This window comes from Denticeps clupeoides, chromosome 3 (genome assembly GCF_900700375.1).
Source record: "Denticeps clupeoides chromosome 3, fDenClu1.1, whole genome shotgun sequence".
In the NCBI taxonomy this organism is placed as follows: domain Eukaryota; kingdom Metazoa; phylum Chordata; class Actinopteri; order Clupeiformes; family Denticipitidae; genus Denticeps; species Denticeps clupeoides.
The window spans coordinates 33,443,056-33,460,459 of record NC_041709.1 but is presented as its reverse complement, the minus strand read 5'-3'; the positions used below and the strand labels follow the sequence as shown (position 1 = coordinate 33,460,459).

General features: G+C 47.4%; 2 protein-coding genes across 2 annotated transcripts; both read right to left on the bottom strand.

Annotated features, from left to right (window-relative positions):
- Positions 1-559: 559 nt before the first annotated feature.
- LOC114785798 (cAMP-dependent protein kinase catalytic subunit alpha-like) lies at positions 560-12,151 on the bottom strand. The gene is made up of 10 exons (XM_028972414.1): positions 11,969-12,151; positions 10,009-10,070; positions 8,435-8,563; positions 8,248-8,346; positions 7,895-7,977; positions 7,675-7,801; positions 7,358-7,453; positions 7,031-7,153; positions 4,283-4,447; positions 560-2,814 (listed from the first exon to the last, which is right to left on the bottom strand). The coding sequence occupies exons 1-10, from the start codon at positions 12,012-12,014 to the stop codon at positions 2,689-2,691; spliced, it is 1,056 nt and encodes a 351-aa protein (XP_028828247.1). The 5' UTR covers positions 12,015-12,151; the 3' UTR covers positions 560-2,688.
- An 897-nt stretch (positions 12,152-13,048) lies between these two features.
- Positions 13,049-15,703, bottom strand: LOC114785867 (histone chaperone asf1b-B). Its single transcript, XM_028972509.1, has 4 exons — positions 15,376-15,703; positions 14,823-14,938; positions 14,543-14,719; positions 13,049-13,801 (listed from the first exon to the last, which is right to left on the bottom strand). Exons 1-4 carry the CDS (start codon positions 15,482-15,484, stop codon positions 13,610-13,612), a joined length of 594 nt encoding a protein of 197 aa, XP_028828342.1. The 5' UTR covers positions 15,485-15,703; the 3' UTR covers positions 13,049-13,609.
- Between the last annotated feature and the right edge of the window lie 1,701 nt (positions 15,704-17,404).

The following is a 17,404-nucleotide window of genomic DNA, read 5'->3' as shown; positions in this document are numbered from 1 at the left end:
GGGCAGTGGTGGCCTAGTGGTTAAGGAACCGTAATCAGAAGGTTGCCGGTTCGAATCCCGCCGAGGTGCCACTGAGCAAAGCGGCGTCCCCACACACTGCCCCGGGCGCCTGTCATGGATGCCCACTGCTCACCAAGGGTGATGGGTTAAATACAGAGGACAAATTTCACTGTGTGCACTGTGTGCTGTGTATCACAAGTGACAATCACTTTTTTTTTTTTTAAAAGGTGAGTCCATGAGCTTTAAAAATAAATAAGTAAAAACTGCTTCCTGACCTCATTCTGGAATTTTCACTATTTTTAAGCCTGCACTGGCGAAAGTCACCACGTAAAAACCAGGCACCACATTAAAATGCATCGTCGAATTTGACTCTCGTTTATCAATACCAAAATGAATCAGCGGCAAACTGGGGTCGTAACACTTGGAGACCACCAGGGGGCAATAAAAAAAAATCCAATCCCACTGCCATGGTCCTGGGCTCGGTTTCCAAATTCGAACTCCAAATATCAACTAATGGTTCAGGTCAAGAATGACACACACACACACACACGCGACAACGCCATTTATCAAGTAAACTTTTATTGGAATGATTGTGTGTTGTAAAATATCACACATCAGCCGTGTTCTCTGTCTGAAACACACACAGGCTCCTCTGAGGTTTTTTTTTTTTTTTTTAAAGAGGATATAAGAACTTTTCTTTTTTTTCTCCGCACTTTGAATGTTTCTTTTCTAACCTGAAAGTAAAACGGAACACATCCACGTTGTACCCGTTACGGGAAGAACCATAATCTGGAAATGGTTTGCGATAAAATAAGCAACGTTAAAACAATAATCTGGATTCTAACGTGTGTCGTTAACACGAGTGATATAGCACACAGTCACATGGACGCTGAATAAAGACAGGAAGAAGTGGCGGACGTAATAGCAGATATTAATAATAACGGTGATGATAATGGCCAAACGAGCAACGCCAGCCGAACCCCCACTTTACCTCCTCCCCGAGCCCAGACGTGGGCCTTGAACATCCAGTGCACGGAAAAGCAGCCTCACGTCAGTGCCAAAAAAAAAAAATAATCCAAGTCGTGCAGGACTCTTCAAACTATATATAAAAAGGACTAATTCGAGGCCCCCGTAACCAGAAGGTTGCCGGTTCGAATCCCGATCCGCCAAGGTAGCACCGTCCCCACACACTGCTCACCAAGGGTCATGATGGTTAAAAGCAGAGGACACATTTCACCGTGTCACCGCGTGCTGTGCTGCAGTCCTGCAATCCAGTCCTAGCTCCTTTGTCCTTACTGACATGGACTGGTGGCCCCAGCAACATGTAGCAACAAGCAGATCTCATCCATCACTGAGATCTGCATCCCAGTAAAATACAAACCACTTCTCTTATGTTCTCTAATTAAATGAGGGGGTGGGGCCGCTTTTTAGCGTCGCTCATTTCTTGCGCCGGATCTGGCAACCCCGGGAGCTGTAACGAGTGGAACGGCGATGGGGGGGGGGGGGGGGGGGGGGGATGAAGATGATGAGGATGGTGGAGGGGGCTGGGGACAACAAGTTTGTAAAGTCACGGGGTGTCCGCGGGAAGCTGTGGTTTGGGGAGCTGGAGGCGATCAAGGCAACACCCGCTGTGCACACCGTACTGGTGAAAAAAATAAAAAAACACTCGTGGGTTCTGTGGGGACGAGAGTGGGCAGGACGTCACGCAGAATTTCGCAGACGAGCAGAAGTAAGCACGCAGGATATACGCGACTCAGACAAGGTTGACATGGTTGTGGTTTTTTGGCCAAGATCTGGCAACACGCTTTTCGTGCTGCCATTATTATAAAATCTCTAATTAGCTGCCAATCATGCTGTTTACTGTAGTTTACTGGACTTTTAAAGGTGCAATGTGCAAGATTTGCCCACCCACCAGAACAAGACAATTGGGGTAAGTTCTGATGTTTTTATGATATGACATGGGGATAAAAGGACAGCACACAACGGCGTCTGAGTGATGGTGTTGACTTGCTGTCGGTGAGGACCGTAGAGTAGAAAGGATTAGAGAAGACGAACACGCCACATTTCCTTACCAACAGATCTTCTGATGTTGGCAATTTAAAAAAAAAAAAAAAACTGGAAAAAGTCGCCTCAACGCAAATCTCAGGACTCTTCGGTGGGCCAACTTTTAACGAAACAGTATTTTTTCACATTTTGTCTCGAATTTTGCTTATTTAAAAAGAACAGCTAAAAGTCGTACACTTAATGACTTTTTCTTGATACTGGCACCAAAACACGATATACCATCCATGTTTCGGCGCGGCGTAAGGCGTGTAAAGCGCGTTGCGGTGCTGGGGAGAGGGAGGTCGGCAGCCACGAAGCCCCTCAGAGCGGGAGTGGACTGACCCCGACGGGTCAGTGCCCCCACCCAGAAGAGCGTGTGCCGCGTTAGTGCCGCTGACCACGTCAAAAGCAAAGAATAGTAAAAAAAATAAAAATAAAAATACGGAATAGAAGTGGGGGGGGGGGGGGGGAGGCAACACAGCTGACTTTCAGGTTAAACCGTGAATTAAAACCATCTTCTCTCTCGGGCTGGTGCGTAAACTGCATTGGACAGGAATGCAGTTTACCCTCTCACACACACACACACACACACACACACACACACACACACACACACACACACACACACACACACACACTCCTAGTTTAGAACTCGGCGAACTCCTTGGCACACTTCTCGGTGAAGGAGATGCGGATCTCCTCTTCTTCATAGTCGTCGAAGTTGCTGGTGTCACCGGGGCCTTTGCACTTGGGTACAAATGGCGCTTCCACCTACACACACACACACACACACACACACACACACACACACACACACACAGTGTTCAGTATCACTCAATACCAAACAGGCATTAAATCAAACAACTTGTACGGACCGGCTCAAAACGCCCCCTCGAACTGATCTAAATCAGCCTGATGTCATGTGCCAGCGTCCGGGGCGAATCCGGCGGAAAAGGGGACAAGGATTTCGGGGACGTGGATGACGGCCGGCCTCAGGCCCTTTCCAGCAAACTATTTCGCGGAGGCTCGGACTCGCTCTTTCGAGAGAGCGGCCGTCGAAACGTCTACGCGAGAAAGTACCCGCATGCCGGAACCTACAGCTGCGGAGGAAGAGTCGTGTTTTAGATGCACCGCGATACAAAAGCATCAAAACTATGAATGAACACATGTGGAGTTATAATATATAAAATATATATAAATAAGTGAAAACATGTTTTATATTCTAGTTTCTTTGCTCTGATTACTGCTTTGAACACTCTTGGCATTCTCTCCATGAGCTTCAAGAGGTCGTCACCTGAAATGCTTCTCCAACAGTCTTGAAGGAGTTCCCAGAGGTGTTTAGCACTTGTTGGTCCAGCTCACCACAAACCATCTGGATTGGGTTCAGGTCCGGTGACTGTGGAGGTCAGGTCTCCACTTTTTGTTAAGGACAGAACTCCACATGTGTTCATTCATAGTTTTGATGCCTTCAGTGAGAATCTACCAACGTAAATGGTCATGAAAATCAAGAAAACACATTGAATGAGAAGATGTCCAAACTTTTGGCCTGTACTGTACATGAAAGCACCCAAGGCGCTAGGGCTTTTCCAAAATAAATATATATTTTTAAACGAATAATCTAATGATTATTTTTATGATGCATTGTTTCATCCAATGATTCATATTTCCTAATTGGTTTGGTTCAATTTCCACATTAATTGACAAATATAGTGACTCATACAATCTAATTTACATAATGTGCTCTTAAACTTAAAATTACAAAACAAAATTCAAGCAAGAGTGAAATAGGTGCTAAATAAAAGTCAGAAGTAGCACCAATAAGCATTTGTTATGTTTATATTTTTACATTTTCTAAAAAAGTCGAAGGTCGGCAACCTTTAACACTCAAATAGGCAGGAAAACGCCCCAAATTCTTTTTGTAAATTGAAGATGACACCGCAGATATTATTTTTTTCTTTTATGCCATGTCTAAGAAAAAAAAAAATTGCGCCAGCATTTTGGGTTCGATAATCGACGACGTCGACATGTCGGGACACGTCTCTACAAGACGCGTTATAAAACGGACGCTCTACACTGAGGACTGTTATCCGCGTATTTGACTATTTTGACCCAAAATGAAGACAAACTGCTTACGAAAAGGCAACAGGACTGAGGGTCAATGTTCTCCAATCAAAACCGCTTTTAGTCCAGGACCAGGCTTCATCGGACAGGAAACGGACCCTGGGGGTGACCCCCTTACCCTCTTCTGGTAGATGGCGATCCAGTCTGTGGTGGCGAACCACTTGTGGCCCTTGATGTCGTTGACGCCGTTTTTGAGGTTGCCGAAGCGCTTGGTGAGGTCCACCTGCAGCAGGTTCCTCAGCAGGTCCTTCAGGTCGGAGCTGAAGTGGGAAGGGAACCGGACCTGGGTGGGGGGGGTTAACGGCAGGTTAGACGCCCCATCAGCTTAACTGCATTAATGCCAGATGAAGGTGGGCCACACTGCGCAAGGCTCCACTTAAGAGATGAAGAGATGTTCCATGGCGGTTCAGCTGGACGAAGGCTGCACCCCCCCCCCCCCAACACCATCAACGACCCGGCAAAAACTAAAACGATGACTGGCACAGCAGAAAAAGAACAGAAAGCGAAATTAAGTTTCATCCAAGGAGTGGATCACTTCTGTGATCTGGATATTAAAGGTTCGGACATGTGAAGGCCACATCGCTGCCGTTCTGGTTCTCAGGGATCTGAAGAAGGCCACCAATTATGGATGTGACGGCCTCAGAACAATCACTGAGATTTTCTGGCACTGACAGCTTTGCATTGAACAGAACATCAAAACTTAACCCTTTATCTTTGATAAATCAAAAGTTAATGATGCCATACGCGCGCACACACACATTATATATATATATATATATTTTTTTTTTTCAGTCTTTCAGAACAAAACCACTGAATGCAATTAAAATCAAGTACGAGAAGCCACGTGTTGCGGTGCTGTTATGACGGTTCAAGGTGTTTCCATGGGAAAAAGATTATTAATCATGTCATTTACTGCTATAGAAATCCAATAATGTACTGGAACGTTCCTATGAACAAAGGAACGGTCTGTAAGATATTGTCCAGCCTTTATGGTTGCGCAGATCTTTTTTTTTTTTTTTACCTAGAAAATCAGTTAGTTTGATGTTTGTGGGTTTCCGGAGGAACGTTGTTTATAGCACCAGGTTTCCAGAGAAGTGTTTCATTTCACTATGTACTATGTAACATGTACAGGGAGTGCAGAATTATTAGGCAAATGAGTATTTTGTCCACATCATCCTCTTCATGCATGTTGTCTTACTCCAAGCTGTATAGGCTCGAAAGCCTACTACCAATTAAGCATATTAGGTGATGTGCATCTCTGTAATGAGAAGGGGTGTGGTCTAATGACATCAACACCCTATATCAGGTGTGCATAATTATTAGGCAACTTCCTTTCCTTTGGCAAAATGGGTCAAAAGAAGGACTTGACAGGCTCAGACAAAAACAGTGAGATATCTTGCAGAGGGATGCAGAACTCTTAAAATTGCAAAGCTTCTGAAGCGAGATCATCGAACAATCAAGCGTTTCATTCAAAATAGTCAACAGGGTCGCAAGAAGCGTGTGGAAAAACCAATGCGCAAAATAACTGCCCATGAACTGAGAAAAGTCAAGCGTGCAGCTGCCAAGATGCCACTTGCCACCAGTTTGGCCATATTTCAGAGCTGCAACATCACTGAAGTGCCCAAAAGTACAAGGTGTGCAATACTCAGAGACATGCCCAAGGTAAGAAAGGCTGAAAGACGACCACCACTGAACAAGACACACAAGCTGAAACGTCAAGACTGGGCCAAGATATCTCAAGACTGATTTTTCTAAGGTTTCATGGACTGATGAAATGAGAGTGAGTCTTGATGGGCCAGATGGATGGGCCCGTGGCTGGATTGGTAAAGGGCAGAGAGCTCCAGTCCGACTCAGGCGCCAGCAAGGTGGAGGTGGAGTACTGGTTTGGGCTGGTATCATCAAAGATGAGCTTGTGGGGCCTTTTCGGGTTGAGGATGGAGTCAAGCTCAACTCCCAGTCCTACTTCCAGTTTCTGGAAGACACCTTCTTCAAGCAGTGGTACAGGAAGAAGTCTGCATCCTTCAAGAAAAACATGATTTTCATGCAGGACAATGCTCCATCACACGCGTCCAAGTACTCCACAGCGTGGCTGGCAAGAAAGGGTAACAGTAAAAACTAATGACATGGCCTCCTTGTTCACCTGATCTGAACCCCATTGAGAACCTGGTCCATCATCAAATGTGAGATTTACAAGGAGGGAAAACAGTACACCTCTCTGAACAGTGTCTGGGAGGCTGTGGTTGCTGCTGCACGCAATGTTGATGGTGAACAGATCAAAACACTGACAGAATCCATGGATGGCAGGCTTTTGAGTGTCCTTGCAAAGAAAGGTGGCTATATTGGTTGCTGATTTGTTTTTGTTTTTGAATGTCAGAAATGTATATTTGTGAATGTGGAGATGTTATATTAGTTTCACTGGTAAAAATAAATAATTGAAATGGGTATATATTTGTTTTTTGTTAAGTTGCCTAATAATTATGCACAGTAATAGTCACCTGCACACACAGATATCCCCCTAAAATAGCTAAAAATAAAAACTAACTAAAAACTACTTCCAAAAACATTCAGCTTTGATATTAATGAGTGTTTTGGGTTCATTGAGAACATGGTTGTTGTTCAATAATAAAATTATTCCTCAAAAATACAACTTAATAATTCTGCACTCCCTGTATATAGCTGAAATGATGATAAAGCTCCAGGGGGACTGTCCCTGTAACTGCTGATTGTAAGTACAAGGACGTCAGATAAAAGCCAGAAATGTAAAAGACACGTAAAATGAGTTGGTGTATTTTGGGACTTATTTTCATGAAATTGCCCTGAAATTCCATCCACCCCGCCTTCCAACCCAAACATTATGACAACTTACCTTCCCTGATACAATCTTCTCGTAGATCTGAATGGGCTGGTCAGCAAAGAAAGGAGGGTAGCCTGCAGCCATTTCATAGATCAGCACGCCCAGAGCCCACCAGTCCACGGCCTTATTATAACCCTGCCACAGAGACAAGGAACGTCACCGGAACGCCATCTTCATAACTCCCATCCATTCATCCAAGGGAACCTTAATACCAGATCTGGCTTTCCTGACGTCATGTTCAGAGGAATACCCCTAAACACCTAATTCTAATCTAACCTCACAACCATGAAGGTGGGAAGTGCACGTCATGGTCGCCAAAATGTGAGCATCTTCACTCACCTTGCTGAGGATGATCTCTGGAGCCAGGTACTCTGGTGTGCCGCACAGCGTCCATGTCCTTCCTTTCACGCGCTTCGCAAACCCAAAATCTGTAACCTGAGAACCGCGCAGGATTAGACGTGGGCACCGGAGCCGGACGCTCACACACTCGCACCTCCGGCCAATTTACAGGTCACCGGGAGGAAACCGGAGATCCTGCCGGAAATCCGAAAGACGACCCCGTTACGCCGTTCCTGCGACCAGCCGCTGGTGACCGGCGATAGCGCCTTCGTGCTCATATAGCACCACCCAGTGGCGGTTTCATTCGGCAGACCCACCTGTATGTACCCCTGCTGGTCGATGAGAAGGTTCTCGGGTTTCAGGTCCCGGTAGATGAGGTCCAGGGCATGGAGATACTCGAACGTCAGGACTATCTGGGCGCCGTAGAAACGCGCGTGCGGCTCGCTGTGGACGACGGGAAGCGAGAAGGTCGTGACGAGGGTGCATGGAAAGAGCATGAAAGTGTGTGTGTGTGTGTGTGTGTGTGTGTTCATGTACCTAAATCTGCCGATTCTTCTTAAATGTGAGAACATCTCCCCCCCTGGGACGTACTCCATCACCATGTAGAGGTTGGTGTTGTCCTGCAGGGCGGAGCGGCCGAATTACAACCTTTACCAGCCTTTCAACACTGCATGCAAATGATTAACCAATCCGATAAATAATAAACAGACTATTTAATAATCAGGAGGAGGGGGCGGGGCCAAGACTTACACAAGCGTGTACAATATGACTCTACGAGTCACACAATACGAGTCACACAATCAGTTCCCATTAATAATCCAACTCGAACTGATCAGTGTTACTGAGAGACTGATTATTACCTCACACACACACACACACACACACTGTACCTTGAAGGAGTACTCGACTCTCACTAAGAAAGGGAAGCTGACCGCCTGTAGGATGCGCTTCTCATTCAGAGTGTGTTCAATCTGTTTCAGCTTCACCACCTGAGACACACACAGTAAAGGTTAAAGGTCGCCTCGGATGGAAGGTGAGGTGTAGGGCTTTGTCGACATGCCAACAACCTGCTCTTACCTTCTGCTTGTCGAGGATCTTCATGGCATAGTGCTGCCCAGCCTCTTTGTGCCGGACCAACATGACCCGGCCAAAGGAACCGGTGCCCAGCGTTTTCAACCGCTCAAACTGATCCAGAGACGCCGTGTTCTGATACGACATGAAGCAGAGACGATGCGGTGTTACAGCACATCGCCAGCAGGGGGACGGCCGTCACAATCCAACTTTCCAACTACAAAGACGTAGAAACGCCAGCAGGATAATCTTTAATGGGAAATTGTGGGATTATTTGTATGGAAAAGGAACGGAGAGGAATTCTAGACAGACGTAGAGGAGCTCTCTGGACATCCGTCTCTGAGACTGGGACTTAAACAGGTCATGGTGTTCAGATTGGCATGACAATGTCATTCTATCTTGTTTTCAGGCTTTATGAACATGTATATATAGACTGTAAAACAGCGTCTCAAGCTTGTCCCCCTCCACCATGACCCCTATTTTATTACAAATTATGTCTCAGGCATGGTAGTAGCCTAGCGGGTAACACACTCGTTCGACCCAGGTTCGAACCCCACTTACTACCATTGTGTCCATGAGCAAGACACTTAACCCTGAGTGTCTCCAGGAGGGGACTGTCCCTGTAACTACTGATTGTAAGTTGCTCTGGATAAGGGCGTCTGGTAAATGCTGTAAATGACTTACATATTTGGCCAATGGTGTCAATTTCCCACTTCAGAGCTAGACATTTATATAGACTAATGGGGGATTCAATGCAATCTTAAAACCGCTTTTAGTCTAGAACTAGCACTTAATCCATCAACAGGAAGTTGAGCACGTCCATGTCTCACGTTTGACCTGAAGTTTCAATGCCAGTCCTCATCTGTAGGCCTCCGACTAACAAATGTAACGTGCTATATCCTAATATAGGGCTTAATAAACCCTATATGTGTTGATTAATAAGTGGGCAACCTAGTGTGTAACACACTCGTTTATGAAGTCCCAGGTTCTTTTTTTTTTTAAAGTGAAGTGACTGTCATTGTGATACACAGCAGCACAGCACACGGTGCACACAGCGAAATGTGTCCTCTGCATTTAACCATCACCCTTTAGTGAGCAGTGGGCAGCCATGACAGGCGCCCGGGGAGCAGTGTGTGGGGACGGTGCTTTGCTCAGTGGCACCTTGGCTCGGGATTCGAACCAGCAACCTTCTGATTACGGGGCCGCTTCCTTAACCGCTAGGCCACCGCTGCCACCAGAAAACGGCCCAAAAGCGAATCTTTGTTCAGTCACAGAGTAACATTTACATTTATGTCCTAATCCAGACACCTTACAGTCAGTAGTGACAGGGAACGAACCCCAGGTTCGAACCCCACTTACTGCCACTGTGTCCCTGAGTGTCTCCACTGGGACCGTCCCTGTCACTACTGACTGTAAGGCGTCTGGATAAGGACATAAATGTAAATGTGACTGAATGAAGTCTCGCTTTTGGGCCGTTTTCTGCATCTATTTGCTGTTGGTGGGCCTTGTTTTAAAGAGAAAATTGTGAATTATGACAGGACAATAATAATATTAACATCCGGAATATGTCGGCAACACACCTGTGCAGGACTCTCCCATTTCCGCAAGAAGTCTTCTTTGGCTTTGGCGAGGAACTCTTTAACTGTAAGACAGGAAGCAGAGCAGAAAAAAAGTCGCTTTGCAGTCCCTGGCAACCCCACACAGGGCCACGCCCTCACGCAGAGCCACGCCCGCACGGGAGAGGAACGGGGACTCGTTAGCAACGAAATGACACATCAAGATCACCCACTCAATCACGGGGAAAAAAAAACCGGGCCACGTTGCCGCTTTAAGATAAGCCAGGAGCCGCCGAAAACGGAGGGGGAGAGAGAGCATCGCCATGGCAACCGATCTGTGTCAATTTATTCTGCCGGGGCCACGCTAATCCAGCCGCTTTGCTGTATTTATATCTGCCGGTCCGAACGTTGCGGATGGCCCACAGCAGCTTGGTGGCGGCCTGACCCCCAACGTCGCGTCAGAAGCGTTTGCTCATTATGGAGCGTAATTACGGATGTAATTAGCACTCTTTTGGCATCCTGGCCTGTGAAGACAGGTCCCACGACGCCAAAAACCCCAGTGCACACCCGAACATTTTCTTCTGTCCGACCTGGACGCGACGTTTCAGCGGAGCCAGCGCGTCAAGCAAGGAGAACGGGGAGTTACAGCACCACCTACAGGTGTGGAGGAAACATGTTCTCACATGGACACGTGGGCCTTTGGTTTCTTGGATTGGCAAACTATCTATTCCGTTAAATACATTTACATAATTTACCAGACACCCTTATCCATAGCAATTTACAATCAGTAGTTACAGGGACAGTCCCCCCCGGAGCAACTTAGGGTTAAGTGTCTTGCTCAGGGACACGATGGTAGTAAGTGGGATTTGAACCTGGGTCTTCTGGTTCATAGGCGAGTGTGTTAACCACTAAGCTACTACCACCCTAAATGGCGGGTTCTTCTACGTAACGGCATGTTTGGAGGGGCGATGGCTAACCTAGCATGAATGAAGCCGGCATTTTATCCGGTCAGAGCAACATACACAAATATTCGTTATATTGTAACACATGTAATTGGTGGTAGTAGCCTAGTGGGTAACACACTCGCCTATGAACCAGAAGACCCAGGTTCAAACCCCACTTACTACCATTGTGTCCCTGAGCAAGACACTTAACCCTGAGTGTCTCCAGGGGGGGACTGTCCCTGTAACTACTGATTGTAAGTCGCTCTGGATAAGGGCGTCTGGTAAATGCTGTAATATGTTATATTGTCCCATCAAAATTTTTAATCAAGTATTTCAGTCCGATTTTTCCTTAAACATAATCTCAGTCGCCTCCCCACAGCAAGAGTGCTTATTCATCAGATCATACTGGATTGGCCGAGATCGAACGCCACATGTCGGTGTGAGAACCGGTTGACATGGTCTAATATGCCTACGTAACCGTTGCACTATAATTAGAATATTTTGTCCATTACCTTAATTTAATTAAAAAAGTCAGGTTTTGTGGTCTAATCTAGGTCAGTTATAATGGTGTCACAGTTACACGTCATGTCTCGGTCCACTTCTGGAGTGGTCTCAGTCCTTGTGTATGGTTCGTGGAAGGTACGTCAGAAAGTACGGTCACACCCGCCTTAAGACGCATCATCCTACGAAGCTCCTCGACTCCTGCACCCGGCTCCTCAAAGTTCTCGCGCCAGAACTTCGAGGGTGGTCGTGGAGGTCGACCTTCCAAGAGGTTGTCCCACTCGAACACGTGAGGCCTTGCATTCTGGGAAAAGGGGCGTGGCTTAAGGAGAACCTCCTGGGAGGTAGAACCTCCAGGACTGCACGTGTTAAATGTCTAGAAGAAGTCCCACAGTTGACCATGAAAGGCACAATGCGTACATGACACGCAGATTATGGGTCCGCGTCGTCGAATCGACCTCCATTTGGAACGTTGTAAATATAATCGACGTGCGATCGATTACGATTAGTCGATCGAACAACGACGCGCTGGCACCCACCGCTTTCCATCTCGCTGCCCCGCTTGGCTGCGGGCGTGTTGCCCATGTCGCGATGCTCAGCGGCGCCCGTTCGGGAAATCCGGCTCCGACAGGTCCAACGCGGTCCGTGCGATTTGTTGCGCCGAAAAATGGGGGGAAAAAACCACACACACGCTTGCGCTGATCGTTCGCCGTTTTCTCTCTTAAAAAAAAAAAAAAAAAAAAACGAGGTTGGTTTTTATTTCACGCGACAACGTATCATCCCGTCCTGGCGGGCTGCGGCGGGTTCACCGGTGGAGCGCCGGGCCCGAGTCCGCTGCATCGAAGCCCGCCGTGGGCCCCCGGGCTCTCCGCTTTACTCCCCTCCAAAGCCGCCCGCCGGCATCACAGCACCTCCGCACACTCAGCGCCCCGCGATGTCGCCGCCGCCCCCCGTTCCAGAGGCGCCACGGAAAATCGGCTCCGGTCGCTCCTCAGCATCCATCCGCCGGACTGGCGCTCCAGTCCGCTGGCAGCCAAGGGCCCGCCCCCAACGCCGTCCCATTGGCCAGGCTCTGGTTGACGGGCAGGCGGGGCGTGGGAGCGGTTGGTTGCTAAGGTGGGTGTCAGGCGCGTGAGGTGTCGCGATTGGTCCGTCAACAGAAACCGGGCCCCGCCCACGTCGAACCGTATTTTTCCTCCCATTGAGGAAACGCCCACACCCTCGAGGTGCCTTCTCATTGGTCCTCACGCCCGGCCTCGTTTTCATTGGCCGAGTGACGTCAGGAGGTTATTTTTAGAAAGCTGGTCGGAATTTAAGGTTCCGTCGAGGGTCTGAACTCGCGCGTAAAAACCTCGCCATCTTTCCCCCGCCGCGTCGTGCGGCCTGCGTGGAAAACAGGCCGCCAAACGGGCTAGATGGTGTGATAAAAACATGGCAGGCGGAAGCGACAGACCCCTTCTCGTTGCCTAGATACTGAAGAGGACGCAGTCACTGCATCCGACAGCCTTGAGAAGCATGTTACATACAATCACAATTTATGGACAAAATAAAAAGACAGACACAAGGTTGATTTTACTTAGAAACTACTTTTAAAAGGAAAAAAAAAACAAAACAATTTTATTAATATGATTTCGGCTTCCAATGTTGCACAGGGAAATTTTATCAAAATGCACCTGGATAATTGTGTGACAAAAAGAATGCAATATCAAATATTAACGCTCACTAACCGGCAGGTATTTACGTAAGCAGATAAGAGCAACTGTTGATTATAAAATGGAGAAAAAAAAAACCCTCAGGCTTGCTTTAATCAGGCAGAGAACCCAGGTTGCTTGGGCCACACTGCCTCCTAGTGGACAGGAGGTTGCTGGACCGCTCACCGTCTCCAATCTCACCTGGCGTGGACAGACGACGGTACCGTGGTGCTCTGGTCTGCTTAGTGCCCATGTCCACCGCCGGGCAGAGGCAGAATTTTTCTCTCTCAAAATCAGAAGTGGAACGGAGCCCATAACATGTAAGTTCTTTCAAATCTGGGCGTGTATAAATGGACGGGGCGGGGTGCGCCGCTCGCCCCCAAACGGGCACTAATCTATACACACACACAAGGCAGCATCTTCATACTTAAAACGAAAGAAAGAGGAAAACAGCTTGAACAGTTAGGCCTTGTGTGTGTGTGTGTGTGTTTAAAGACAGTCCATCGAGTTATCAGGCACCAGTGCAAGTGGGGGGGCCTTTCCCGGAAGGCAGGACGGAGGGAGCATGGTGTTGGGGGAAGGGTCTACGTTTTCGGAATCCTCCATCTTGTCGGCGGCGCCCTCCCAGTTGATGTGAAAGCGCGTTACGCGGGGGTTCGACGCCAGGATGTTTCTCTGAAGCTGTAACAAGAGAAAGAATATTTGGTGAGAACTTAAAATCCAAAAAAAGTTAACCAGGGGACACAAATTGTTCGGGATTTTGGCTGTTCACCACCACTGCTATTTTATAGAACAAATGGGAAAGAAAGACAGTGCCCGCACCATTCAAAAATGCACCTAATACGTTTCTTCTCACAAAAAACGAGATGCAAACGTACAGGGTAAATGCTGTAAATGCTCCTCAACGTTGCCCCAGGATCATCCACATCACCTCACCTTAAGCCTTAAATCATCTGTACAACTTTTTTTTTTTTTGCAAACTGAACATCAGTTCTGCACTTTAATCTCTCACTACCTACCATTATATAATATTCTTTATAGTAAATATAGCCATACACTGAAATATTATCATATTGCTATTACTTTTTTGTCTCGACCTGCACTATATTTACATTTACGGTATTTATCAGACGCCCTTATCCAGAGCGACTTACAATCAGTATTTACAGGGACAGTCCCCCCTCCTGGAGACACTCAGGGTTAAATTTCTTGCTCAGGGACATAATGGTAGTAAGTGGGATTTGAACCTGGGTCTTCTGGTTCATAGGCGAGTGTGTCACCCACTAGGCTACTACCACCCCATATGGGTCTGTGCACAATGTGTTGTGTGTTTTTTCCATTTGCACTACGTCCCTTCGCCTCCCTGTGCGCTTGTATGCGGTGGGATGACAAAGTTGACTTTGACTGTTGCGTGGGCCTTGCCTGTGTGTAGTTTGGCCTGATGGGCGGGTTCTCGCGCAGCTCTGGGTCTGTGTATTCGTTGTTGACGTAGTAACCGATGCGGATGAACTCCTGACCTCTGTAGGTGCAGGTGATCAGCACCACCGTAACACCGACGGCGTCGCTCTCAGGGATCAGCGCAGTGTTCGGGGCCTCCGCCTGCAGAAAATGAGCAACCACAAAAACTCTTAATCTATCAGAAAAAAAATGGAAATAAATCAGACAGAGCTTTCAGAGGAATAAACGCCCCACCCGAACTCACCTGGAATACGAACATATGCCGCCCTGCTGGAACCGGGCCCACCAGAACAGAGTCGAGGGTCTGGTCGTACTCTTCGCTCTCTGCTGAACCCACATAAATGATCTTCCACTCCAAATCTGGAACAAATTAAAATAATAATTAGCACAAACCAGAATCTCAAACTCGTTTTTTGTCAATTTTTCTTCGTTTGTCAACTTTCAACAAGACAAGAGCTTTACGTCTGCAGAACTACACGGTACGTTCGACGTCGACGCAGTATTAAAACATACGAGTGACGCACGGGCCGGCCAATCCGGTTGGCCGAAAGGGGCAAGGACACGCCCACCCGCGAGGGGGAGGGCTGGGCGGAACAATTTCCCAAACCCAAATTCCGCGCCGGCGCCAAATTTCAAGAAAACCGCGGTAAATAACAAAAAAACAAAAATGAAATAAAAAATATAAGAAAGCACCAGCAAGTTACGCGATATTTTAGCTACTCGACCGCAGACGCGTGGAACCGTGACGTCACGGGCGCCCGACTGCCGAGGCGTGAAGACGGAGCGGATATAAAAACCTTCCGGCAGGTCCTCCATGCACTCGAACGTGATCTCGAACTGGAAGGGGTTGCCGAACGGGCTCGGGTTGTCCAGGACCGCCACGTTCAGCACCTGGACCTTCGCCATTGTTCGGACGGCTCCCCGGCGTCCCGCTGCCGGTCGGCCGCGGCGCTCCGCTTCTCTCTCGCGGCGGCGGACGGTCGCGGCTCCGCTCGCGGGGCTCGTCGTGTCGTTCCGGCCGAGATTCGGCGACGCTTTATTACCGCCACACCGGGACACTTTCTCCCGCCAGCGCGCTCCGGAGACGCGGCCGGACGTAAACTGACAACAGCAAGCGTTCCTTCCTCCGCCGGCGGCGGTGACGGCGCCCCCTGGAGCACAGGCGGCAGAACGCGGCGCGCCCGGAGGAACTGGAACCGCTGCCTGCCACCACCTTTTTATTTTAGAACGCTGCACAGAGGAAATTCTGTTGTAAAATGGGGATGTAAATATGTAAATATGGATGCATAAAATGATAAATTCAACACGGTGCAAAAACACAAGCTTATGTTCACAACAACAGTACATAGAACTCATGCACTTTCACCTCCAATCACTCCGGACTCTTTTGCACAAAACCACTTTGCACAAAATCACTTTGCACAAAATGACTCTGCGCTTTTTAGGTCCTTACTGCTCTTTCTTTATGGCTCTTTCTTCTTTCTTTAAACATTGTAAAAACTGTAACTCATTTGCACACCTTCACCCTACCAGTTACACATATTTTATGTTAAAGACGTAAAAGTGTAATACTTGGTTATGTTTGCAATATTTGCATATTGGTTCATTGTTTACTTGCAACATTTGCAATACTGTGGTCCGTAGCAGTTGCAGAAAGCATTTCACTGCACATCATACCGTGTATGACTGTGTATGTGACAAATAAAATTTGAATTTGAATTTGAAAGGTTCATATAATACACAGCAATTTTGAAATTATGTACACATATTCCCAGTCTACCTTCTAACCCTGCCCTTTCATTTTTAGCATACAGAGGATCAGAGATACTTTGCGGATGTTGGGTTCTCTCCAAATTGCCCGGTGTGAAGATAAGAAGCTTTCCGTGCAAAATTGCAAAGCTGTGTTTGGTGGCCTGGACGCATATGAAATAACATGCCGGCTCCGTTTTTGGGAAATAAAACAGTATCATAAATGACACTAAACATTGAGCTGCAGGGTTGAAATGCAGCCTCGCAGTCTAATCGTATTCATATGTTAAATTCACCTATTACGAAGTCAGGCCACCCTTACTCTGAGTGACAACAGAATGTGTAACATTCTGAAATATTTGCGGTAATTATTCGTGATCATTTTCGAGAGTTCACTAGCTTCGACTTCTAAAAACCGTAGTGACTTGAAGTACAGTATGAACGGTATCTACAGGGTGTAGTGCAAGTGCCAGTGAAAGCTTGAGCTGGTGAGAGATACGACTGATGGCGATACTGGGACCATTTTCACCATCAGCAGCATCTTGACGATGAGGATGAGGGAGTTCAGTTCCCTCTGGTATTATGTTAAAATCCCAGACACGGTGTCCAGTTAATTACACTGCCACCCTGTGCTGGTCAACCACGTATTTCAGTATCAGTCGTACGAGACACGGAATCAAGCGCGCAGAGTCCAATGGAGAGACCACTAGAGGGATCCTGGTCCCTGGCAATGAACTGCTGATGAGACAACTCAGCAGGAAACAAACCAGAGGGCCACCACAGCCACCATCACCGTAACAACTAAAGCTTCAGGGATTTTCAAATGGACCAGTAGCATCATAATGGACACGTATTGTACACCATGACACTGGACTAAAACCTACTCTGTACCGTCCAGTATCTCCAAACATGGACAGATGCTCTATACTACTCAACCTGTTCAACTGTAGGACTTTTTCTCTTACTGGACAAACCATCCCCAACCCTGCACTGACACCATTTGCAGGCTCACTCTACCCTGGAAGGGGGTCCCTCTCTGTATCACTCCTTCCCAACGTTTCTTCCTTTCTTTTTTTC

What these genes read in the sequence shown, in the direction of transcription:
- LOC114785798 (XM_028972414.1), bottom strand. Translation starts at nt 12,014, where the DNA reads ATGGGCAACACGCCCGCAGCCAAGCGGGGCAGCGAGATGGAAAGCG. An exon ending in AGATCCTCGACAAGCAGAAG is followed by an intron (nt 8,347 to 8,434) that starts GTAAGAGCAGGT and finishes TGTGTGTCTCAG; the next exon opens with GTGGTGAAGCTGAAACAGAT. An exon ending in ACCAGCAGGGGTACATACAG is followed by an intron (nt 7,454 to 7,674) that starts GTGGGTCTGCCG and finishes CGCGGTTCTCAG; the next exon opens with GTTACAGATTTTGGGTTTGC.
- LOC114785867 (XM_028972509.1), bottom strand. Translation starts at nt 15,484, where the DNA reads ATGGCGAAGGTCCAGGTGCTGAACGTGGCGGTCCTGGACAACCCGAGC. An exon ending in GGCATATGTTCGTATTCCAG is followed by an intron (nt 14,720 to 14,822) that starts GTGAGTTCGGGT and finishes CATTTTCTGCAG; the next exon opens with GCGGAGGCCCCGAACACTGC. An exon ending in TCAGGCCAAACTACACACAG is followed by an intron (nt 13,802 to 14,542) that starts GCAAGGCCCACG and finishes CTCTTGTTACAG; the next exon opens with CTTCAGAGAAACATCCTGGC.